Below are 26,773 nucleotides of genomic sequence, written 5' to 3'. Positions count from 1 at the left end.
ACAGCCAGGTACCAAAAATGAAAGAAAAATGAGTATAATTGGTGCTCAAAGAAATCTTCCCAAAATAGTAGAAGAGCTCAACAACTTAAACTGGAGGACAGCAGCAATTAGGTCAACAGGTAATTAAGTAGAGCTGACATTGTTTTGTTTTGTTTTGTTTTGTTTTGTTTTTTAAAAAAGAACAAAATTGTTGGCTATCTGAAGTAGTTGAAGATTGTGAAGACAATGACCTAAAATGAAATTATAAGAAGATTGCAGACAAAAATTAAGAAGTAAAATCACCTTTAAAGGCAAGGCTAAAATTCCACCCACTGCAATCACCATCTCAAAAAAGATTGATATTGATCACGAAGAAACAAAATTGTTTGTGAACGAAGCTGCCTCAACCCTGCTCATCACCATTTGTGAGAGATAAATTTATCGATTATAGAAAGATAAACATTTAAACATGTTTTAAACTCAAATAATTATGATATTAAATATTGTCATGGTATTTTTGAATACATAAAAACAATAAGGAATGGAGGACACAAATCAGAATAAGAAAATGAATAGGAATAAAGAACTTGCTTCAAAACTGAGAAGATTTGACCTTCTCATAAGGATCATTATTCATCATGATTCTTCCGGTAAGATTTAACTTTCTCATTTACAGGAAACAGCCACTCAGTCTAATTCATTATTAGTATTATCATTATACTTATCAACTGAAGAATATTCCTAAAGAATGTTCATGGTGACTGTAGTAAAAAGTGATGAAGATGGCTGGACTTCCAATGTACTTTTTTTTTTAAGACAGAGTTTCACCCTGTCTCCCAGGCTGTAGTGCAGTGGCCTGATCTAGGCTCACTGCAACCTCTGCCTCCTAGGTTCAAGCGATTCTTGTTCCTCAGCCTCCTGAGTAGCTGGGATTACAGGTGCGCACCACCACACCCAGCTAATTTTTTAATATCTTTAGTAGAGATAGAGTTTCACCATGTTGGCCAGGCTGGTCTCAAACTCCTGGCCTCCAGTGATCCGCCAGCCTCGGCTTCCCAAAGTGCCGGGATGACAAATAGGCATGAGCTACCGCACCCGGCCCCAGTGTACTTTAAATAAAGCATCTCAAAAGAAAAAGCAAAAGCAAAATAAATAAAGCAATCAAATTAATAACTTGGTGAACATTATCAATGTCACTATGAGGGACATTAATAGGAATGAAATACTTTCCAGGATTACAGTACTTACATTCTCAAAAATTTCCTATTGAAGTCCATCTCCAAAATCTGAACCATGGGAGAACACCAGGACTAAAAGCCATAATGTTGACCTTGGGAGGCCACTCTCCAGAGTAAAATCTCCTTTGCTGCGAGTAAGACCAGATCCCACTACGCTGCGGTACACCAGCGTGGGCTTGCCCGGCATGCACGAGCTCTCAGTGAGCGGCGCCAAGCACCGCAGCGTTGTGTACAGCAGCAACGTGAGCACTAACAGTCTGGACACCACGCAGATGGCGATGATCAGGTACACGTTGACATCCACCAGCGCTGCCTCCCGGACCTCGACGCCCGCCAAAGCCCGCGATGGGACCTTCCTCGCCTGGCTGCTCTCCGCCAGCGACGCCACCACGGTGACCGTGGCAGTCAGCGCCAGCTCGCAGTGGTCCTTCACCAGCACCAGCAGGCGGTGGCGCGTAGCTTTCGCCTCGTCTAGAGTACTCGTCGTGCTGATCTCGCCCGTGCAGAGCCCCACGTGGAACGGGTGCTGCCAGCTGACAGATGCAGCTGTTGCGACAACCAGGCATCATAGCTGGAGTCCACCGTGCGCACCTTCGCCACCAAGTGGCCTGCATCCACTGAATACCGCACCAGCTCACTCACAGCGCCGCCAGCCCACCCAAGGCGCCAGCAGCGCAGACAAAGTTGTCGTTCCAGCACTAATACCTGCAGCGTCACATTGCTGCTCAGAGGCGGCATGCCCGCGTCGCGCGCTCTCACCTAGAACTGCAGCAGCTCCAGCTCCCCGTAGTCCAGTGGCTGCAGCGCGTACCTCTTGCCGCTCTCCGCGTGCACCCACACATAGCTAGGCAGCGCGCACTCGCCCACCCGCTGTTCCATCAACCAGTAAGACACCAGCACGTTCTCCTGCGCGTCCCGGTCCCGCGCGGACACTGTGAAGTCGTGGCAGCCCCGCGGGTTGTTACCTTTCACGAACACCATGTACTCGGGCTGCTGGAACGCCAGGGCGTTGTGGTTCACTGTTCGGCCACTTCCACGGATCCGATGGCTGTGGCCAACAATGAAAGCGAGTCCCCATTCCGAGCGATTACCAACAATGGATAGATTTGCTCTCTTGGTCCAGGGCGCTGTGCAGTACCAACGAATAGTTTCTGGGCAGCGCCTTTTGAAGGTAGACACCAGCTTGAAGAGACGTGAGGAGTCAGGGTGCGGGTCGTCTGTCCCTTGGCACTGAAGTTAGGGTCAATTACACTGATTAGGGCTATGACGGTACCCAGTGGAGCGTCCTCCTGTACAGGGAATGATAGTGACTTACTGCTAACTCTGGAACACTATCATTGATGTCCAAGACTTCTATCAAGTCTGTGCAGTGACCAAACATTGGGGAATTGCCTGTGTCAACTGCCTGTATTTGAATCTTTCATTATTTAGTTTCCTCAAAACCTATCTTTACATTTATTTATCCACTGTCTGAATCTATGCGAAAAAGGGCTTCTATGTTAGGGGAGACATCAGTTGCAAAGAAACAATGTGACGGTTTGAACCCTCGTCAAAATCCAAGGGGTTAAGTCTAATAACCAGTGTACCTTCTCTTGCATTTTCCAGTAATTTCACATGATAGACTCCTTTGTCAAACACTGGGCATCATCATTTACATCCAGCGCTGTGATATATAATGCTTTGGTGCCTGTCAGCTCAGCTTTGCCCCCATCAGTTGCTTTGAGCACCAAGAGTAGCTCTGAAGTGACTTACCTATTTGAAAGAATTTTTAAAATACACCTTCAAGTGGTTTTACCTGCTCTTGGTTGGTATTTCCAGGGAAAAATAATCATTGCGGCACAGTATGTAAGTCATCAGAGCATTGGCCCCGACGTCGGCATCACAGACACCCTCTAGTGAAACACGATAATCAAGAGCTCTCGTTTCAGAAACAGATTCTTTTGTGTTGCTGAGAACACCGGCAGGTTGTCTTTATTGTTCTTCACTTTCACCTCCACATGGAAAACCTGTAGCAGCTTGTCCACGATCACTTCCAGGTGGATGCTGCACTCCGAGATCCTCCCACACAGCTCCTCGAGGTCTATCAGAGAACTCACAAAAATGCCATTCTGCAGATTTACCTCCAGAAGGTCTCTGCGGCTTTTGGAATCCAACTGAAACAGGCGCGGTATCAGCTCCACAAGCTCCAGACCCAGGTCCTGCGCAATAGGGACCGCGAAGACGCTATGTGCCGTCCTTGGCCTCTTCCAGGATGGTGTAGTGGAACCGGTCCTTTCCCGCTTCACAAAATTCAAGGAGCAGAAGCCAGTGCTGTAGACTCCGGGATTCCTGGCCACTTAGTCTAGAAGCTAAAATTATGCCTCTCTTTTGGTTAGTAAAACAATATTTCATGACTAGAAAGACGTAGTTCCTCTGAGACCTTTTGGTCCTTGTTCCTGAGGTTCCACGTGATCTTAATGGGTGTTTGTAGTTTTTAAAGTACAGGAACAATGGAGCTTCTTTCTGATCTAGGAATAATCTGATTTTCTTCTGTTAAAAAAAATACCTTTCGGCCGGGTGCGGTGGCACTCGGCCAGCACTTTGGGAGGCCGAGGCCGGTGGATCACGAGGTCAGGAGATCGAGACCATCCTGGCTAACACGGTGAAACCTCGTCTCTACTAAAAATACAAAAAAATTAGCCTGGCGTGTTGGCGGGCACCTGTAGTCCCAGCTACTCGGGAGGCTGAGGCAGGAGAATGGCGTGAACCTGGGAGGCGGAGCTTGCAGTGAGCCGAGATCGTGCCACTGCACTCCAGCCTGGGCAACAGAGCGAGACTCCGTCTCAAAAAAAATAAAAATAAAAAACAAAAAAACCAAAAAAACTTTTCATGGAGAACAACAATATCCTGTCGCTCAAAACATAAGTGCATTTGATTTCATATTATTTCACTTATCTTCTTCGTTCCTGATTCCTGCATATGTTTATGTTTCTCTTTGTGAGCTTTCAACTCCTTTCCTATACCTTCTTGTGTGTGATCAGTACCTCTTCAAAGGTGGGTTTGTCTTACAAATCAGAATTCCATGAAGAGTTTTATCTTGTATGTAGACATCCTAAATAAAGTACTACTGCACCAACTGTATTATCACGTGAATTAATATGAAAAAAGATCATATTTGCAGGATACTGGTGTTACTATTGCTTTTGCTTTTTTCAATTTTTGAAATAGGGTCTCACTTTGTCATCCAGGCTGGAGTGCAGTGGCACAATCATGGGTCACTGCAGCCTCAACCTCCCGGGCTCAAGCCGTCCTCCCACCTCACCCTCCCAAGTAGCACTACAGTAGGGACTAAAGGCATGTACCACCATGCCTGGCTTATATATACATAAGTACATATATATATATGTAAGGAGAGCCCATCATATATATATACATATATATATACACACATATATACATATATATACACATATATACATATATATATATATACACATATATACATATATATATATATACACACACACACACAGTACAAGATATCCCTATGTCACCCAGGTTGGTCTTGAACTCCTGGCCTCAAACCATCCTCCCAACTTGGCCTCTCAAAATGCTGGGATTACAGGTGTGAGCCACCATGCCTGGCCTTAAGTTAGTACTGATGGAGAGATTAATGCACTTGTATACCCGAGACTTTTACAATTGATATGAGTTTTTACTAAGTTTTTTATATTACTTATAATATAAGACATTAAGGAATATTTTTTTTTCAAAATATCAGAGGGGGAAGTATATATTTCATAAACCTATTTGATATAATAACAAATACACTTCTAAACTCTGCATTAACTTAGCATCTATAATTTCTAAGAGCTGGAGACAGGGCATGGAGAGTATTAACACTGAAAGAATGCCATGCTTAAATTCTTGCCACAATTTTTTTTGGTGTTCCTGAACTTGAACAATAATTTTAATTTTATTTGAAGCTATTTGTGAAGCACGTACTGAGTAACAAATTCAATCTCCAGACTCAAAGAGAAAGGGAAAGAAAAAAGTAATTGCTAAGAGCCATAGGCAAGATGACAAATTCATGGCATTGGTGTTTGGTAACACTAGAATTAATAATTTTTTTTAAAAAATGAAATCATGGGTATCAGGTAACAACCAATTTCAGGAAAACACAATTGATAGTGTAGTTTTGTCACTCTGCAACTAAGTTAGCTTTCATTTCTGAGTCTATATCATCTAACCCAACCCTGTTTAAGATGACTAGAGAAGCTATTAAACTATACAATATATGAGATCAGTAGAAAATATTAATTTTATTTTCTCCTCAAACTTTTAATATTAATTCATACTAAAGTATTTTCAGTCTCAAAAGTAAAAAGTGTTCAAATTCTCTTCATTATTAAACATAAGCATGACTCCTTCCTTAAAGTGAAAGAGCTAATACCTGAATATCATAAGCAATGCCTAATGCTGATAAAGGAGCAGATAATGAAGAGCTACTGGATAAAATTATGTAAATAACAGAAACACACATTTTCTTCTGCTAAGTGAATAATACACACTGACATGGGTACCACTACAACTAAAATAAAAATGGAAAACATTTTTGAAGTTCAAAGCATTTAACTTAATTGCTAAGATTAAGAAATTTTTACCAATGAACTGCCCACCTACTTACTGCACTATTGAGGAAAAGCTGTAATCACTGAACATTGAAATCTACTATGGCAGTATGAGCTGTGGTAGCTACACATTCTACACATGGAGGAAAACACGTTTTCACTGAAGAGATATAGATCAGTGGAATTTTTTGTTAATGCAAATACAATCAAATCAAAATTTAGATTGGAAATGAAATAACATGAAGTACTAATCTTACAAATATTTGTAACGAAAAGTGATTATGAAAGTAAATCGTCAGAACTGCAACCTATATCACATATTTGTATTGGGAAATATTAGTGTATTCAGAATAAATTGATATTTAAAAAAATTTAAGTACCAATCAAAGGCTGACACACTGGGTAGGATAAACAAATTTTAAAACTCCTGGAATAAATTATATTACAAAGGTATCACTGGAAATATTCGAGCATAAGTGGAATGTAGACAAAAATGAAATATTCTGATACATATTTGAGAAAATGCGGTAAGAGAAAATGTTATTCATAAAGCACAAAAGGAAAATGAAAACGTAATAACCCACCTTCCTAGAGTGGTCCCCTCCAATAGACTGATCTTCCCCGTCCACATCTACCATTGGGCATGGTGGAAGGCTGGGGCTGAAGGCCATGAGGTCCGCCTTGGGCAGGCCCTCCCCAGAACACACCCTCTGCCGCCTCTGCTGCGAGTAAGACCAGCTCCCCACCGCGCTAGAGCACACCAGCGTGGGCTTCACCGGCCCACATGCGCCCTCGGTGGGCGCCGCCGAGCACCTCAGTGCAGTGTACAGCAGCAGCGTGAGCACCAGCAAGCTGGACACCGCGCAGATGGCGATGATCAGGTACACGTTGACATCCACCAGGGCCACCTCGGGCGCCACACCCACTGAAGCCCGCGACGAGGCCTTGGGTGCCTGGCTGCCCTCCACAAGCGACACAAGCACAGTGGCCGTGGCCGTCAGCGACGGCTCGCCATGGTCCTTCACCAGCACCAGTAGGCGCTGGCGTGGCGAGTCAGCCTCATCCAGAGCGCGCGTCGTACTGATCTCGCCCGTGTACAGCCCCACGCGGAACGGGATGCGTGCACCAACCGCCGCCGACTGCAATTCATACGACAGCCACGCGTTGTATCCAGAGTCAGCGTCCACTGCGCGCACCTTAGCCACCACGTGACCCGCACCCACCGACCGCAGCACCAGCTCACTGACTGCACCGCCCGCGCTGCCAGCGGGAGACGCCAGCAGCGCGGGAGCGTTGTCGTTCTCATCCAGCACGAACACCTGCAGCGTCAAGTTGCTGCCCAGAGGCGGCACGCCCGCATCGCGCGCGCTCACCTGGAACTGTAGCAGCTCCAGCTCCTCGTGGTCCAGCGGCTGCAGCGCGTACACCTTGCCACTCTCCGCGTGCACCGACACGTAGCTCGACAGCGAGCGCTCGCCCAACCGCCGCTCCACCAGCGAGTAAGACACCAGGGCGTTCTCCTGTGCGTCCGCGTCCCACGCAGACACCGTGAAGATGTGGCAGCCTGGCGGGTTGTTCTCCTTCACGAACACCGTGTACTCGGGCTGCGCGAACGCAGGCGCGTTGTCGTTCACGTCGGCCACCTCCACAGACACGCTGGCCGTGGCCCACAGCGGAGGCGAGCCCCCGTCCCGCGCGGTCACCACCAGCTCATAGGCCGACACCCTCTCGCGGTCCAGAGCGCTGTCCAGCACCAACGAGTAGTAATTCTTGTAGGTGGACACCAGCTTGAACGGAACGTGAGGCGTCAGAGAGCAGGTGACCTGTCCGTTGGCTCCTGAATCATGGTCAGAAACGCTGATTAGGGCAATGACGGTGCCCACTTGAGCATCTTCTTTCACTGGGAGAGACAGAGAAGTGACAATCACCTCAGGTGAATTATCATTTTCATCCAGTAGTTCCACTAGGACCGTGCAGTGACCAACCATAGGTGGGTTTCCCTTATCTGTAACATCTACATGAATTTCATAAGTGTTACTGTCCTCAAAGTCAATAGCATCATTTACTTTTATTTCTCCCGTCCTTTCGTTTATCCAAAATTTCCTTCTTATGGTGGGTGGGACCAAAGAGCTAAATGAATACATCATTTCCTTGTTTATTCCTTCATCCGAATCAGAAGCGTTGAGCCGTATTACTAATGTTTGGTTCACTTGATTTTCATACATCTTAACTTCATAAACCGGTCTGTCAAAGATAGGGGCGTTATCATTCGCATCTAACACCAGGATCAGCAGAGAAACAGATCCGGTAAATTCAGGTTTGCCTCCATCAGTTGCTGTCAATAACAACTTTAGCTGAGGATTTTCTTCACGATCCAGCAGCTTCCGCAGAACAAGCACTGGGAATTTGTCTTTGTCTTTTTTGTTTATAATATCAAGAACAAAATACTCATTTGGACTGAGTTTGTAAGTAAGCAATGCGTTCTCTCCAACATCCGCATCAGATGCGCCTTCTAGTGGAAATCGAGAGTCAAGCAGTCTGGATTCAGGTATTGAGAGCTTTTGTTCTGTTACGGAGAACCTGGGCGGGTTGTCGTTAATGTCCTTCACTTCCACGTCCACATGGAAAACTTGCAGCGGCCTGTCCACGATCACCTCCAGATGGACGCTGCACTCCACGCTCCGCCCGCACAGCTCCTCGCGGTCAATCCGAGAATTCACAAACAAAATGCCATTCTGCAGATTTACCTCCAGAAGGTCCCCGTGTGTTTTGGACGCCACCCGGAACAGGCGCGGCACCAGCTCCGCCAGCTCCAGCCCCAGGTCTTGCGCGATGCGGCCCACGAAGGTGCCGTGTCTGGCCTCCTCGTAGACGGAGTAGTGGAGCTGGCCGCTCCCCACCTCCCAGGCTGCGAGGAGAAGAAGCGAGAGCAGCAGACACTGGACCCCCAGGCAGCTACATCTGGAAACCATCTTATCCTTCTCTTGTTTTACAAATCGACGAATCAGCGGTCTAGAATGCACATACGATCTGACATTTTCTGTCCTATTTCTTATATCTATTTTTTATCGAAATGGCTGAGATCTCAGAATGACGCTACTTCCTAGTCCTTGAGAAACTGGCTGATGCCTTTGTTCTAAAAAGCTATTTTGTGGACGACAGCGACATCCGGTGGCTTTAGGTGTAAGTACGAGTCCATGAGTTCACAACTTTTCTTTCATTCATATGTTAATTCTTTTTTTACGTATTTTTATGTCTATGGACTTTCAAAGCCTCACATTACGTCTCTTTATAGTTAATAACAATAAATGTTGATCCCACGTGCAATGTTTTCTTAAATGTAGACTCTCAGAGTAGTGATTTCTTCCCTAACCACATGATTATCAATAGCCGAATTTCAAAATGCCCTTAATATTTGCATACTACTGAGTATACTAATATCTTATTAAATGACAAGTTTAGTTCCATTTAAGTTCTGACACTTAACTTACTTCTCTTTCTCATTATTTTGAGATTTAATAAAGTTTATTTAGACACTAATGTCAAGCATCAACTATCTGTGAGGTGTTTATAACTCCGGAGACCTAGTCATCACTAGAATTTAGAGATCATTAGCTTCAACATCAGACATTTCTCCATTTAGATTCCTATTATCCTACTCACTAGCCACATGACTTGGGAAAATCGTTTAACCTCTCCCTCCCTCATGTTCCAATTTTATAACTTTGGTCTAATAGTAATATGGTGGCTGAGTGAATTATAATATAGTAAGTGCTTGCAATAGTACCTTAAGGAGAATGAGTGCTTCATAAATGGAAACTATTCTCAGGCCTCAATTTGGCCACATTTGTTTTCATGAGGCTTAATACCAAATTTGGCTCATCAGGCAAAATTATTACCTATAGAATGCCTTAATTATTGCTACTGCACAGGCTGAGAGTGGTGGTTTCTGTATTTAAGAAAACAGAAAAGTACTATTACAGAAAAATCCTTTATACAAGAAGTTTCATTTTATAATATCTTACACAGGCAAAAAGAATCTTATTATAATTCTGAATAAAGTAATTAAGAAATTTATTATTTCTGCTTTCAGAGACAAATGCTTTCAACCCTGTTATATTTACGCTTTTCAAATGCCCAGAAGACACAGTTCTGAAATGTATCTAGTAATTTTATCAACGTCAGTGAAGTTTTTCATCACCACTTGCAGTAAAAATATTTTTTTCTCTCTCAAAGTTCTTGAAATCAAATATTCAGGAATGAAAATGTAATATATCTGTGCTGTTGAAAAAAACTTGAGTTTTCTGTCTTTCCAAGAAAGGAAAACTTAACAGAAATATTGGTCTTATGCAAGGGTTAATTTATTTTATTAATGATGTTTTGACTTTTCTAAAGAATATTTTTAAATGTGTCAATTACTTTAAACTTTTTTTATTAAAATCTGAATGACAGAGCAACAATATTTATGAATAAGAAAACTGACAGAAATGGGTGTCACTTAATCCATCAGTTTATGTGTCCTACTAAATTCTGTTTCTATACTTCTCTAATCCTCTGGAATGCCTCTTGCATCAAAATTCATTCAAATTCTGATTTTAGAGATTACTTTTTTATAAACCCTGAATTAAAATGTAATGAGTTATGTATCAAAATATCAACGTTTGTTTTAGCTATTTGGAGCGTAAAATAAGTTTGCCATTGATCAATCATCTCCACGCACAAAATAATAAAAATTAAACTCAATTTCTACTAATGTACATTTTATACCAAGTAATAACATAAATATCCCAATGTAGATGTCCAATATTGAATAAAAAGTAGGGAGTAGTTAAACTACTCTCTTTTTTTTGAGACAGAATCTTGCTGTCACCCGGGCTGAAATGCAGTTGTGCCATCACAGTTCACTGCAGCCTCAATGTCTCAGGCTCAAGCGATTCTCTCGCCTCAGCCTCCTGAGTAATTGGGACTAGAGATGTGTGCCACTATGCCCGGCTAATTTTTTTTTTTTTTTTTTGGCAGAGATGAGTCTCACTACATTGGTCTCAAACTGCTGGGCTCAAGGAAGGGACCCTCCCACCTTGGCCTCCCAAAATGTTGGGATTGCAGGTGTCAGGCCACCACATCTTTTTAAATTACAGAAACTTGCACTGTCAAGTATCAAATAGAGCTATGGATCTAAAATTTCGGTTGTATGAGAATCATCTCAGGTGTGCTTTAAAATGAAAATTTGCTCTTACTACCCATTTCAGAATTTCTGAGGTGGAGCCTTGAACCAGAACATTCAATGAGGACTTAGGTGCTGCTAATGCTAATGCATTAGCAGGTCTAAGGATAGGTTGACCATAGGCCCCAATTTGTCTGGAACAGGCTCAATTTAGGTCTGTGATCTTGTATACTTATTTACAGCACCCCCTTTGCTCTCAAAGTGTCTAAGATATTGGGTGACAACTTAGTTTTTCCTATATAGTAACTACAACTTGAAAAGAGACATAGGAGGAGCTTCATTATTGTTTCATGATTCTGACTTGAATTGAGGAATGTTAACTACAGATGCATATAAGGAGACCTATTAGGCAAAATAGGAAAGTGTCTCTTCTGCTTTCACCTCTCTGTTTTGAACTTGCCAGGCTGTTTTGAATTTTACCTTCTCTGGATCCCTGTGAGTTCATGTTTGCTAATGACCTCAAAAGATAAATTTATTACTAAGGTGTTCACAGCCCTTCTGAGAATTTGCATATGATGAGAGCTTGTACTCTGAGAGGGAATAGAGATTAATATGAAGGACTAAATTACCAATCCCATCAATACAGCCGTCAATAATAAAGAACACATTTTAGGCCAGGCGCGGTGGCTCACGCCTGTAATCCCAGCATTTTGGGAGGCTGAGGCGGGAGGATCATGAGGTCAGGAGATCGAGACCATCCTGACTAACACGGTGAAACCTCGTCTCTACTAAAAATACAAAAAATTAGCCGGGCATGGTGGCAGGCGCCTGTAGTCCCAGCTACTCGGGAGGCTGAGGCAGGAGAATGGCATGAACCCGGGAGGGGGAGCTTGGAGTGAGCCAAGATGGCACCACTGCACTCCAGCCTGGGCAACAGAGCGAGACTCTGACTCAAAAAAAAAATACGTTTTATGATTATTGATGACATAGTAAATGCTTAGTAAGTACTAGCTCTAAGGAGACTGGAGGACTTAGGGCGGGAGACAAATGACATCTGTAGCATCCCTCTATTCACATCAAATAATCAAATACCTGGGTCCAAGTTTAAATGGCACATGAAACTTGAAAAACGTGCAAAGACAAAGATACTTGAAAGTATAAGACTATATTCAAGGTGAGTTGTGCTGATAGACAGACATAGATAGGTTTAATGACAGGAGCTCAGAGACCACTCAAGTTTTGAAAGAAAATGACAAAAAAAAAAAAAAAGCCTTGGCACAGTGGCTCACACCTTTAATCCCAGCACTTTGGGAGGCCGAGGTGGGAGCATCACAAGGTCAGGAGTTCGAGACCAACCTGGCCAACATGATGAAACCCCATCTCTACTAAAAATACAAAAATTAGCTGGGTGCGGTGGCATGTGCCTGTAATCCCAGCTACTCAGGAGGCTGAGGCAGGAGAATTGCTTGAACCCAGGAGGCAGACGTTGCAGTGAGCCGAGATCATGCCACTGTACTCCAGCCTGGGTGGCAGAAAAAGACTCCATCTCAGAAAAATAAAAATACAAAAAACATGTAATATTGTAGCATATTCCAAAAGTGTGCTTTAAGGGAAAATTTAAAAATTAAAATATTTTGTTTTAAATAAATGTTACTGGCATTTTCATAGTTATTTTTGTGGCTCTATTCTCAAGGCCATTCTGATCTTTCTCCACTGAGTTTTTAATTAGGTCATACCTTGTAAAATATCTGACACAATATTAAATAAAATAGCTGAAAGAGAAAGAAAAATATAAACCACATAACAAAAACTCAATAAGCGAAGTTTTTAAAACTATAAATTAGAAAACAAACAAATAGCTTGCACTAAAGGTAGAGTGTGGAAAACCACCATTTTGAAAGTCACATACTGCAATTCAGGAAATATAACATGTAGTGACATTAAAGAGGCAAATCTCATATCCAGATTTCTGCCTTGTGTTACGTATGAGCTGAGAGGAGAAAAAGAGATTTTTAAAAAAACAGATTTCTGTCTTATGGATTACTGACAGAACAAGTGAATTCTCATCTAAATTCATAAGGGTAATGTTTTAAGTTACAGACTTTGAATTTCAAAAGAACTCGAAGTTTGGAATCTTTACATGGCTGATCATTTTATCACTGAATGGAGAAAATTTCAATTAAAAGGAGAATGTCTTCTTGAAGAAAGGAAACACTTGTTCAAAAAGCATTTTCTCTAATTTCTGTAAACTGAATTTCAAAAAATGTTCTAAGTGTAGACAAAATTTCAGTCAACATTTCTTGAATTATCTACCTTGTCAGGCATTTTAAAACATATTTTATATAAGTTGAAATGAAGGCTGTGTTTATAACATTTATTGACATAATTTGATTCCTGAAGTGGAGCAACCGTTTTCTAAAGTTTAGGGGAAGTTTCTTACTAAAATAATAGATACTGAAGGTTGCTGAACAATCAGATGTTCACACAGTCTCCATCCAGAGAAATGTAGAGAACTACAAACTTAACAAGGTAACAATTGCTATATATTTTTGCTTGGGTTTCTTATAAACAATACAAGTAGACTAAAATACTATGCATCATTTAGCAATAAATAAATGATAGTGATGTTAATGTTTAATGAATGACTAACAACTAAATTGGTTTTCAAGTGTGATGGCAGCATAGCATCAGAAATTCAATGTCACTTTAATCACAAATTTAAATAAAATTCATTCAGCACCCAAAAAATATCTATTTAATATACAGTTTATAATTCTCACTAGAAGTCAAGACAAAGTCGGCTCCAATGTTAAGGGGTTTACTTTATCAGAAAAAAAAATCTGCTGGATTTCTAGAAAAATGAATAAAACTATTTGAACGGCCCCTGGGAGTAATCAAAAATATCTTTCAAGAAAAAAAATTATATAAATAAATAAAATGCTAGAAAAACCCACCTTTCCAGATGAATCTGAGGAAGCAGAGGGTTCTCCCGTTCGCTCTGTAGATCCAGCACAAGGAGAAAGGCCCGGGCTGAAGGCCATGAGGTCGGTCTTCTGCGGACCCTCGCCAGAGCACACCCTCTGCCTCCTCTGCTGCGAGTACGACCAACTCCCCACCGCGCTAGAACACACCAGCGTCGGCTTGCCAGGCGCGCACTCGCCCTCGGTGGGCATCGCCGAGCACCGCAGCACAGTGTACAGCAGCAGCGTGAGAACCAACAGGCTAGACACCGCGCAGATGGCGATGATCAGGTACACGTTGACATCCACCAGCGTCACCTCGGGGCCCGTGGCACCCACTGACGCCCGCGACGATGACTTTGGCGCCTGGCCGCTCTCCACCAGCGACACCAGCACAGTGGCCGTGGCCGTCAGCGCTGGCTCCCCGTGGTCTTTCACCAGCACCAGTAGGCGCTGGCGCGGTGCGTCCGTTTCGTCCAGGGCACGCGTTGTGCTGATCTCGCCCGTGTACAGCCCCACGCGGAACGGGATGCTCGCGCTGGCCGTTTCTGGCTGCAGCTCGTATGAAAGCCACGCGTTGTAGCCCGAGTCGGCGTCCACTGCGCGCACCTTCCCCACCACCACGCCGGCGCCCACCGACCGCAGCACCATCTCGCTCACTGCGCCATCAGTGCCCCTCATCCGAGGTGTCAGCAGCGCCGGCGCATTGTCGTTCTCGTCCAGCACGAACACCTGCAGCGTCACGTTGCTGCCCAGAGGTGGCACGCCCGCGTCGCTCGCGCTCACCTGGAACTGTAGCAGCTCCAGCTCCTCGTGGTCCAACGGCTGCAGCGCGTACACCTTGCCGCTCTCCGCGTGCACCGACACGTAGCTCGACAGCGAGCGCTCGCCCACCCGCCGCTCCACCAGCGAGTAGGACACCAGGGCGTTCTCCTGCGCGTCCGCGTCCCGCGCAGACACCGTGAAGATATGGCAGCCTGGCGGGTTGTTCTCCTTCACGAACACCGTGTACTCGGGCTGCGCGAACGCTGGTGCGTTGTCGTTCACGTCGGCCACCTCCACAGACACCCTGGCCGTGGCCCACAGTGAAGGCGAGCCCCCGTCCCGCGCGGTAACCACCAGCTCGTAGGCGGACACACTCTCGTGGTCCAGGGCTCTGTCCAGCACCAACGAGTAGTAATTCTTGTAGGTGGACACCAGCTTGAAGGGGACGTGGGGCGTCAGGGAGCAGGTAACCTGCCCGTTGGCATCTGCGTCTAGGTCGGTCACACTAATCAGGGCAATAACTGTCCCCAGTTGTGCGTCTTCTTTTACAGGAACCGAGAGCGTTTTGATAGTCAACTGTGGAGCATTGTCATTTACATCCACAACTTCCACAAGAACTGTACAATGACCAGCCAGGGGTGGGAAGCCTTTATCGACAGCCTCTACTGGGATCTTGTGTGCTCTACTTTCTTCAAAATCCATATGTCCTATCACTGTGATTGCCCCACTTACGGGGTCCATGTGGAACTTGGATTTTATATCTGGAGAAACATCACTGGAGAAGGAGTAAATAATATCCCCATTCAAGCCTTCGTCTAAATCTGAGGCATTGGGGTGAATCACCAGCGTTCCGATAGAAACGTTTTCTGGTAGTTTCACCGTATACAGGGTTCTGTCAAACACTGGGGCATTGTCATTGTTGTCCAGTACTGTGATGAGTAACTGAACGGTGCCAGTCAGCTCAGGTTTGCCTCCATCGGTGGCCGTGAGCAATAAATGAAGCTCCGGAGTTTCTTCTCTGTCTAAAAGTTTCCGTAATACAAGTCCAAGAGGTTTTACCTGCTGGTTGCTGGTTGGCACGTCCAGGAAGAAATATTCATTGGGGCTCAGTCTGTAAGTGAGCAGGGCGTTCTCCCCGATATCTGCATCGGACGCGCCCTCTAGTGGAAACCGGGAGTCAAGCGGCCTGGATTCCGCGATGAACAGATTCTTTTGTGTCGCTGGGAACACCGGAGGGTTGTCGTTAATGTCCTTCACCTCCACGTCCACATGGAAAACCTGCAGCGGCCTGTCCACGATCACCTCCAGGTGGATGCTGCACTCCGCGCTCCTCCCGCACAGCTCCTCGCGGTTGATCCGAGAATTCACAAACAAAATGCCATTCTGCAGATTTACCTCCAGAAGGTCCCCGCGGCCTTTGGAATCCAACTGGAACAGGCGCGGCACCAGCTCCGCCAGCTCCAGCCCCAGGTCCTGCGCGATGCGGCCCACGAAGGTGCCGTGTTTGGCTTCCTCCGGGACGGAGTAGTGGAGCTGGCCGCTCCCCACCACCCACATTGCGAGGATCAGAAGCGAGAGCAGTAAAGGCTGACCCTCTGGATCTCCTCGACTTGAGTATAACATTTCAAATACTCAGTCTTCTTCTAATTAGTGAAAATTGCCTCCAAATTAGAATAAATCATCTGATTTCGTCAGTCCCATTCTGCTGTGTTCGCCATCGTTCAGCACAGAGAGAGCGAAAAAGAATTGAGCCTCTTTCCCATGGGAAAAGGGCTGTATTTGTCTGGATTCAGAGAGAACATCGCGGCAAAGAGTGACATCACGTGGCCCAAAGTGTAAGTACATATTTCATGAATAAAAATTTCACAATTATTCTGCAAAACTTATTTCATTTTCTTAATTTTTTCTTAAGTAATGATTGTTGAAACAGAAGATCCCGTTTCTCTTGCTGGAGCCTTCTTAGCAGACTGACTGCCTCTAAAAGTTTTGTATGACCTTGATTGTGGTTTTCTTATCCCTGAGAAAACTCTCCACTGAAGTTTTAAATAACGACAGAAATGAAGTAACAATTGAGCTCAATCATTCCATTGAGCAATCACGAATTTTAAATTACAAAATTCTTTTGTTCTGGAATTCAGAATCTCCCATATGGCTCGAAATAGGATTCTAGTGTAAGAGAAATGCAGGAGTTGCAATCTCTAGTGAATATAGGAGCCCAGAAATCTACTGATGAAAAAGAAACTGAGTCATGTCTGGTAAAAGGAATCAACAAAAAGTAGCAACCAACTGAGGTAGTTTTCTTGAGTAATTCTATGAATTGAAAAGGTATAAAATATTGCAAGAAAAGCGAGAATTGACTTTAAGGTCTTGTGTTGCGTGGGGAGAAAATATATTTTTCTCTTTTGTAGCATTTATACAATCTGTTTCCAGAAATGTGTTGTTTTGATTCTTTCCAAGCTTTATAATCTATGAATAATCTCTTCTTTGTAATCTCCAATATAGTTTGTGTAATGTTATTACAATATGTTTTAATTTCATTATTGCTCATCCTTAGTACTCGGGGCAGTTTCTGTTTTTAAAGCTATGCTTGAGATTCTTTTCCTGACTAAGTTCTACAAAGTTCTGTTGTGAGTTTTACTATCTTATTCCAATGTCCAAGTCGATTAATTAAATCTAGATTTTAGTGTATCTCAAGTCTAAATGCAAAACCGTGACTGTTTATTGTGCCATTAATGTTTTTGCATATTTATCTTTTATTTCATATTTCTACTGATAACAGCCTAAGAGGTGCATTTAACAGTTGCTTCTGTCCTTGATTACTGAAGGGTTTTCTGAGTTTGTCTTCCCGTTCAACCTTCTTTCAAAAGTCGTGATTTATTTTGCTCAAGGTAGTTAAATAGCTCCCAATTAATTCTAAAGAGTGGCCAAATTCCTTAATCACTCACGGCCCTTTAGTTTATTACTCAGAAATCAAGAGATCTTCTTACATTGGTTTTCCTGCTTTCATTCTCTGCAGACTGTGTGTTTTAACCAAAGTGGACTTTTCTACTTGTCATTATTGATGCTTTCTGTGTCTTCAACTTTCCTTATGTTTTCTCTTTCCAAGAAATGTCTATCATTCTCAATATTCTCCCAGGGGGGGAACTTACTTATTTTAAAACCACTGAAACACACCATGCCCCTTCAAGTATTTCTTTAAAAATTCAAATAGGAAATGATTGTCTTTCAACTTCAACGTCACTCTGATTTACCTCTTGTACCTGTTACATTATCTTGCCTTGCATTGTGTGACTCATATTCTTTATTTGACCTCAAATTTTAAAGCCAGAGGCTGGGTCTCAGTAATAATTCCTGACATGATGATATGCTGTTAGAGATCTGTAAGGGTCCTATTTAATGTTTAATGAAGACTGGTTATTACAATCTTCTCTACTTGCTAAGAAAGCATTTTAGGCTGGGCGCGGTGGCTCATGCCTGTAATCCCAGCACTTTAGGAGGCCGAAGTGGGCGGATCAGGAGATCAGGAGATCGACACCATCCTGGCTAACGTGGTGAAACCCCGACTCTACTACAAATACAAAAAATTAGCAGGGCATGGTGGCATGCACCTGTAATCCCAGCTACTTGGGAGGCTGAGGAAGGAGAATCATTTGAACCCGGGAGGCAGAGGTTGCAGTGAGCCGAGATTGCGCCACTGCATTCCAGCCTGGGAGACAGAGCGAGACTCCGTCTCAAAAAAAAAAAAAAAAAAAAGAAAAGAAAAGAAAAGAAAAAAGAGAAAGCACTTTAAAGGCTATTTACAACACTGTACATAAATGGTTTACTTAATTCATAGAACTACAACATAAATTGACTTTAAATTATCATCAAAACATTATTGTATACTTCTTTTTAAGAAAAATACTATTAATGGAAAGATCTCATACATACAAAGATCTCAAACGCCTACTCAGGCCTCTGCAGGATCTCAGGCAACTTTTAAATATGGGAAACATACAACTATCAAAGTAAGGTAGTCTACACATTCCTTGGAAGGACTTTAACCTTTCCAAAAAACTTTTTTCCCACATAGGTGGTGTTAACTTGACTTTCCTAAACTCGTAATAACTTTTAGATGTTTTTCATTCCACCACACAACATTCAAAATATTGAAACATCCTAGGTTAATCTAAAAAATGACTTTACAGAAGATAATTTTACACAAAAATAAGATTAATATGGAAGGCCATAACGACTTTCTGACATTTTAGGTTTCCTTTCTGCAATCACTAACTTCTTTTCTCTTAAGAATGGTAATAACTAAATTTTATTATGTGCCTATCACTTGCCAGACTTTATTATTAATAATTTATAACTATTAACTTACTTGATACAAAAAATCTATAAAGTAGAATTCACATTTATCATGCATACATATAATGCCAAGGAACTGAATAACAAATCCTTTACCAATGGCTACACATACAAAAATTGGTAAAGGGAGGACTTGATTTAGAGAGCTTCAGAATCCACAATACTTAATAACTAACTTCTGACACATTTCAATCCCAGAAATGCTTAATAGCTAAAAGCATCACCATAGTTAGAATAGTGAAAAGTATTAATGTACAAGAAATAGGTTTAGACTTTCTCATTGTGAAAGCACAACCCCAAATTCAAATATCAGAGAGTTGAAGAAACACAGAACTAAAATGACTTAAATGATAAATTGCCAAATACAATGCTAGGTGGTGGAAAGAATCCTCCTATTTATGATATTTTGTAAAAGTCAATTAAATGTTTAGGAGAATTCAGTAATTAAAGTAATACCTGAGAACCAGGTAGACATAGACAGGATAGGAAATATTACTTCCACAAAGGAAAACACATATTATTCAAACAGGATAATAAAGATAATCATATTTTTTAAAAGGACTTAAATGAAAACAATGAAAGGACTTTAAAGGACTAAAATGAAAGGACTTAAAGGACTAAAATGAAAACAATTCGCTTTTACATAATGTGTTCAAATAGTCAAATAAAATGCTAAACATGGACAGGCATTAAGAGAACTGTAAAATCAACTACAAAAAAATTCTGCTTTGAGGTTACCTTCAGTTGGACAAGGGGGCTAAAATATGCCCATAAATGATTACATTATTGGTTCATAAGTGATTAAAAGATTTAAAACAATACTAATAACAAACGGTAAGAATTCAGAGTCCCAGAAATCCTTCATTCCCTTCCATCAAGTTCTACCATTCTCTCCAAAGCAATATGCACGAAGTCTAATGGGTATTTAATATCCAGGCAGGTCAAACAGTCACAAGAAGCAAACGTGTAAAAAGACAAGAAGAAATAAAAGAAAGAAAATGTTGAAAGATACCAAAATAAAGTATCTTGGATTTTTCAAAGATTTATCCCATAATACTAAATATTTTTACACGAACTAATGGGCCATGATAATCCCAAATATTCTGTATAATAAGGATTTATAAATTATATGTTTGGTTTGCAAGAATGAAATTACCATGTATAGTTTTTCTGATGAAAACATTTTTCTAAGTAATATATTAAATATCACTTTAATGTGGAATATTATTGAAAATATTCCAACTCATGAACAAAGGGTTGAATGATTAGAGTTTAGAAGATACTTGCAAGAATAAAGTAATCATTTCCTAAACATAGAGGCTCAAAAAATGTTAAGTTGGTGACAATACAACTGTAAAAATCATGTAGAATAAAAAACATGTCTCCAAATGGTAAAATGGTCTAAATAATGAATTAAAAGGATTACAAATCTCTTCCCTCTTGATTTTACTTTTTAACTAGTTTATAATAAAATTAGGAAGAATATGAAAACTATCAAATTTTGAAAAACACTATCATTCTGTATTTTATCACTACACTGCTTAAAACGGCAATAGTGAAACACCAAAGATATTTGTGACTACCAGACACTAAAAAGTCAGATGAGATGAATAAACCGAGATCTTAAAGTGAATAAAAGTAAATATAAAGACAACATATTTAAAACATGCATTTCAAAGTACAGCATATGGAGTAAGATTAAGAGTTCAGTGACTAAGGACAAAAGAATAAACGCTTTGGGGGAATACTTTCACCAAAGATCGAAATGCCCTGAACGTCCTTAGAGTATTGTTCAGAGAAGACGGCTGTAAGGCAGGCCAAAATAAATATTCAGTAAAAAATGGATATCATCCAACCATAACTTGAGTTTCAAGATAGACCCAACTTGTGGAGAATGATTAATACTGTATTATGCCACTGAGAAAATTCAATTAATTATAAAAGGTTTCTAAAAACTAAACAATGTTTAATTTTTCACTATAAAATACGGTGAAAAAATAAATCTGAAACACTTTTAAAGCAACTACAATTTCCACAAATAGAATTTATGAGTTCTAAATTTAAATGGACTTACTTTGAGGCCATGATCAACATTTAAATCTTGCTCTTCGCCTACATCAACTGATCCCAGATCAGGAGGAACGCAGGGGCTGAAAGCCATGAGGTCCGTCTTCGGTGGCCCCTCACCAGAGCACACCCTCTGCGGCTGTTGTTGCGAGTATGACCAGCTCCCCACCGCACTAGAGCACACCAGAGTGGGCTTGCCCGCCCGGCACCCGCCCTCAGTTGGCAGTGCTGAGCACCGCAGCGCAGTGTACAGCAGCAGCGTGAGCACCAGCAGGCTGGATACCGCGCAGATGGCGATGATCAGGTACACGTTGACATCCACCAGCGCCGCTTCCGGACCCACAACGCCAGCCGAATGCCTCGATGACGCCTTTGGAGCCTGGCCGCTCTCCACCAGCGACACCAGAACCGTGGCCGTGGCGGTCAGCGCAGGTTCACCATGATCCTTCACCAGGACCAGCAGACGGTGGCGCGGAGAGTCCGCTTCGTCCAGGACACGAGTGGTGCTGATCTCGCCCGTGTACAGCCCCACGCGGAACGGGATGCGAGGGCTGCTTGCAGCTGGCTGCAGCTCATACGAAAGCCACGCGTTGTAGCCTGAGTCGGCGTCCACTGCGCGCACCTTCGCCACCACGTGGCCCGCGCCCACAGACCGCGGCACCAGCTCCCTCGCTGCGCCACCAGTGCCACCCACCCGAGGCTCCAGCAGTGCCGGCGCGTTGTCATTCTCGTCCAGCACGAACACCTGCAGCGTCACGTTGCTGCCCAGAGGTGGCACGCCCGCATCGCGCGCGCTCACCTGGAACTGCAGCAGCTCTAGCTCCTCGTGGTCCAGCGGCTGCAGCGCGTACACCTTGCCGCTCTCCGCGTGCACCGAAACGTAGCTCGACAGCGAGCGCTCGCCCACCCGCCGCTCCACCAGCGAGTAGGACACCAGGGCGTTCTCCTGCGCGTCCGCGTCTCGCGCAGACACCGTGAAGATGTGGCAGCCCGGCGGGTTGTTCTCCTTCACGAACACCGTGTACTCGGGCTGCGCGAACGCCGGAGCATTGTCGTTCACGTCGGCCACCTCCACAGACAAGCTGGCGGTGGCCCACAGCGAAGGCGAGCCCCCGTCCCGCGCCGTCACCACCAGCTCATAGGCCGACACGCTTTCGCGGTCCAGGGCGCTGTCCAGCACCAACGAGTAGTAATTCTTGAAGGTGGACACCAGCTTGAAGGGAACATGGGGCATCAGGGAGCAGGTCACCTGCCCGTTGGCACCTGAATCGAGGTCGTTCACGCTAATTAGGGCGATGACAGTACCAAATTGAGCGTCTTCGCGTACAGGCAAGGATAAGGAAGTCAGTGCTATCTCAGGGACGTTATCATTTTTATCCAAAATTCTCACTAAAACGGTGCAATGACCCGCCATGGGAGGATGGCCTTTGTCCGTGGCGTCAATGCGGATTTTGTATAAGTTTTCTTGTTCAAAATCCAAATTACCCCGAATCACTATTTCTCCCGTATTTCGATCTATGCTAAAGTGGTCAATAACCATAGTTTCAACAAGGCTATTAAAAGAGTATGAAATTGCCCCATTGGCTCCTTCATCCGGATCAGAAGCATTCAGTTTGATAACTGTTGTCCCTTTGTCTGCATTTTCGAATATTCTTACTTCGTATTCAGACTGTTCGAAAGTGGGAGCATTATCATTCACATCTAGCACTGTGACCAGCAGCTGAACAGTGCCTGTGAGCTCAGGTTTGCCCCCATCTGTGGCTGTCAGGAATAAGTCGTGCGCAGGAGCGTCCTCTCTGTCCAAGGATTTTCTTAATACGAGCTCAACCAGTTTATTCTCATCGTTCTTTGAATTCACATCTAGCATGAAGTAATCATGAGAGCTAAGCCTGTAGGTTAACACGGAGTTAGCTCCAACATCTGCATCGGACGCGCCCTCTAGCGGAAACCGAGAGTCTGGCATTCTGGATTCTGAAACAAACAGCTTTTGTTCTTTTACCCGGAACACTGGCGGGTTGTCATTAACATCCTTCACCTCCACGTCCACATGGAAAACCTGCAGCGGCCTGTCCACGATCACCTCCAGGTGGATGCTGCACTCCGCGCTCCTCCCGCACAGCTCCTCGCGGTCGATCCGAGAATTCACAAACAAAATGCCATTCTGCAGATTTACCTCCAGAAGGTCCCCGTGTGTTTTGGACGCCACCCGGAACAGGCGCGGCACCAGCTCCGCCAGCTCCAGCCCCAGGTCCTGCGCGATGCGGCCCACGAAGGTGCCGTGTTTGGCCTCCTCGGGGACGGAGTAGTGGAGCTGGCCGCTCCCCACCTTCCAGGCTGCGAGGAGCAGAAGCAAGAGTAGTAGTCGCCAGGATCCCAGGTCTCCTCGCCAGTGATAAACCATGTTAAATAGTCGTTTCCTATCAGAAAATATTATCTTAATATAAAGATGAACGACTGTACTTCCAGAGTCTTTTAATCCAATTCCGCTGCATCTCCCATTGTTTGGCCTTTAGAGACAGATGCTGTCAGAGAAAAGACTTTGAACATTGACCAACCAGAACTTCTTGGTAGACAGCGACATCATGTGGCTTCAAAAGGTAATGATTACATGAATTACTTCCGCAATATCTGGGTTCTTCTATGCACTTTCTATTTCTTTATCATAATTTAATAGTAAATCCTTAACTTTATCAATTGCAGAGGCATTCATACTGTCTGGCTCCTTACATTAGTTTCAGCTAGGGATTTCTTCTTCATAAGGAAAGGAATTTCTTCCCAAAATTTCAAATATCGTATCAATTAATAATAAATTTAAGTATGACCTGTATGTAATGGATATCAGAAATGTAAACTGTCCTCCATAGTTTCGTGTGGAAGAAATGCATTAATATTTATTTGGTCACCAGAAACACTGGTATATATTACTCTGAGGTGAGCATATAATTCTAACTTTTCTACATTTTATCTTCTTGTGTTCTCATTGTTAAATTTTTGCTTTTCTTTATTCAATAAATGTCAAATTGCCTGAACCGTTTTATTTACTAAAGTAATAAAAATGTATGTGCATATTCTTTACACTATTTCTCGATATCTCTATAGCTTGTTAAATTCAGCCTCTCACTTAAAACATTTTCCTTTATGATTTCTCTGACGTGCCAAACTCTAGTAGTATTTCCATCATTGGCTTGTTAGTTCTTCATCTTTCTTCTGCTCCAAAAAGTGAGTATTTACCAGAATTATGCCTTTAAACTTTTTTCCCCAACTTTTTATTTAACGTTTCTATTTCCACGGCTTTAAACTAGCCTATTATTTGAAGTATTCTTAACTCCATATCTGCAACCCCGTATTTTCATTTTCTACCTGACATTTTTACCTGTATACCCTAACATTGCCTAGAAAATGAGTCGACCAAAGTTAAAAGAATATCTAATCAATAATCACCCAAAACCCAAATCATTAAAAAATCACAATTTTTATAGCGTAGTGATTCTCCACATTTACTCATATGTATTTTTATGACTTCTTTTCCTTTGCCTACCATATTTAAAGTTTGTATACATCCCATCTCTCCTTTCACGTGTGATAATTTCTGTCTTTATTAGTACAGCTTTCACTCGATTTCACTAAAATCTTCAACAAGTTTATCTTTCTATTGACTAATTGTCAAGACATTAGACTTCCATCTGGGAGATACGCTACGTGACCATGAGCCAATCTTCTCAGTGCTAAGGCTAACCACTTTCCAATACGAGTCATATTTTACAGAAAATATGTTGTCTCCTTCTTGGCACACTCTTTGTTCAAGGTTTTTCTTCTATTACTCCATCTTTTTCTGTCAAAATTCTATTCATCTTTCAAAGTCCACCTCAAAAGTAAATTCTCCATGGATTCATCATGAATGCCTTCATTGTAGGCGATTAAGAGCTCCTCCAAATTTCTACAAAATTCTTACCAAAAACGTAGGTTAAATAGGAAAGGCGAATAAGGGTATTTTCTGTGAAATGATTTAAATTTGTCATCACATTATTTACCCAAAAAAACTCTGTAGTTGACTCTAAATAGTAGCAAACAATTTGTAAAGAAAATAGTATTTCTCGATATCTCAGGAGTTTGAGACCAGCCTGGGCAACATGGTAAGACCCCATCTCTACAAAAAATACAAAAATTAGCTGGGCATGGTGGTGTGTGCCTGTAGTCCCAGCAACTTGGGAGGCTGAGGTAGGAAGATCACTTGAGCCCAGGAGGCAGAGATTGCAGTAAGCCCAGATTGTGCCATTGCACTGCAGTCTGGGCTACAGAATGAGACTCTGTCTCAAAAATAATAATCATCATCATCATCATAATTGATGAATACAGCTTAGGTGGCTAAGGAGGATCCCCTATGAACTTCAGGTATTTCCCAAGATAAATAGGATATTTAAAACTTTAATAATATGCTAGGAAGGTTTTAAATATACATGCATGTAAGCATAAAAGCAAAGCAATAAAAACAGATTACAATTACCATCTTTGAAGGTCAAAGATGGTTATAGATTTTTCCACGAAACTGAATATTCTTTCAACAAGAGCAGCAAACTTGGTCTGCTTATGTGAATGACATATTACTGCTTACTGGTAAATAATTCTATTGATTATCAGACAGGTTTTTGACTTTGCATACCTCTATCCTTATTCACATTGAAAAGAACAGTAACATATCCTAAAATAATTTACTAAAGTATATTAGAATATTAGGAACAGTGAAAATTGATTGTCAGTTCTGGGTTTTTATTTTATTTTATTTTATTATTTCATTTTATTTTATTTTTGAGGCAAGGTATTGCTCTGTCACCTAGGCTGGGGTTCAGTTGCATGATAACTGCAGCTTGGACCTCCTTGGCTCAAGTGATCCTCCCACCTCAGTTTCTTGAGTAGCTGAAACTACAGACATGCATCACCATGCATAGCTAATTTTACAAAGTCTCTACAAAAGATGCACAAGCTGGTCTCAAACTACTAGACTGAAGCAATCCTCCTGCCTCGGCCTCCCGAAATGCTGAGGATAAAGGTGTGTGCCACCATGCCCCGTTAACTATCATTTTTTTAACCAACCAAATTATTTGTAAAAAATTTTAAAAGTCTAGACAATTCGGTTATTGTTTCATTGATGTCCCTAATACAGTACTGGATGAGTAAATCATGATATATCCATAAAAGAAAATAAGATGCAAATACTTTTAAAAATAAGAAAGCAAATAATCAAAAACAAGGAATAAGCGCTAATGAAATAATATGCCACAAAACTCAATATATAATTTAGGCTGGATGCGGTGGCTCATTCCTGTAATCCCAGCACTTTGGGAGGCTGAGGCAGTCAGATCACTTGAGCCCCAGATTTTGAGACCAGCCGGGGCAACATGGTGAAACTCTGTTTCTACTAAAAATACAAAAAAAAAAAAAAATTAGCATGGCTTGGTTGTTGGCGTCTTTAATCCCAGCTACTTGGGAGACTGAGGCATGAGAACTGCTTGAACCAGAGAGGCAGATTTTACAGTGAGCTGAGATCGCACCACTGCACTCCAGCGAGGGCGACAGAGTAAAACTCTGTCAAACACACACACACACACACACACACACACACACACACACACACACTAT

General features: G+C 42.6%; 1 protein-coding gene and 1 pseudogene across 11 annotated transcripts in view; both read right to left on the bottom strand.

Annotated features, from left to right (window-relative positions):
- Positions 1-26,773, bottom strand: part of LOC101152878 (protocadherin alpha-C2) — a 214,820-nt gene that overhangs the window by 144,354 nt on the left and 43,693 nt on the right. The window contains exon 1 of one of the 11 annotated variants that reach the window (XM_031010847.3): positions 21,144-26,741. The exons of 6 other annotated variants lie outside the window; for them this stretch is intronic. In XM_031010847.3, coding sequence (XP_030866707.1) covers positions 21,144-23,537 — 2,394 coding nt within the window. In that variant the 5' untranslated portion in view covers positions 23,538-26,741. Of the gene's footprint in view, positions 1-6,411; positions 10,810-13,945; positions 19,595-21,143; positions 26,742-26,773 lie in introns of those variants that run through there. 4 more of the 11 variants (XM_031010853.3, XM_031010846.3, XM_019026990.4 and 1 more) reach the window with 4 other exon arrangements.
- LOC134758595 (protocadherin alpha-9-like) lies at positions 1,622-6,267 on the bottom strand (annotated as a pseudogene).

The sequence above is a fragment of the Gorilla gorilla genome, chromosome 4 (genome assembly GCF_029281585.2).
Source record: "Gorilla gorilla gorilla isolate KB3781 chromosome 4, NHGRI_mGorGor1-v2.1_pri, whole genome shotgun sequence".
In the NCBI taxonomy this organism is placed as follows: domain Eukaryota; kingdom Metazoa; phylum Chordata; class Mammalia; order Primates; family Hominidae; genus Gorilla; species Gorilla gorilla.
The sequence above is the reverse complement of the archived record's forward strand: the minus strand, read 5'-3'. Positions and strand labels throughout refer to the sequence as shown.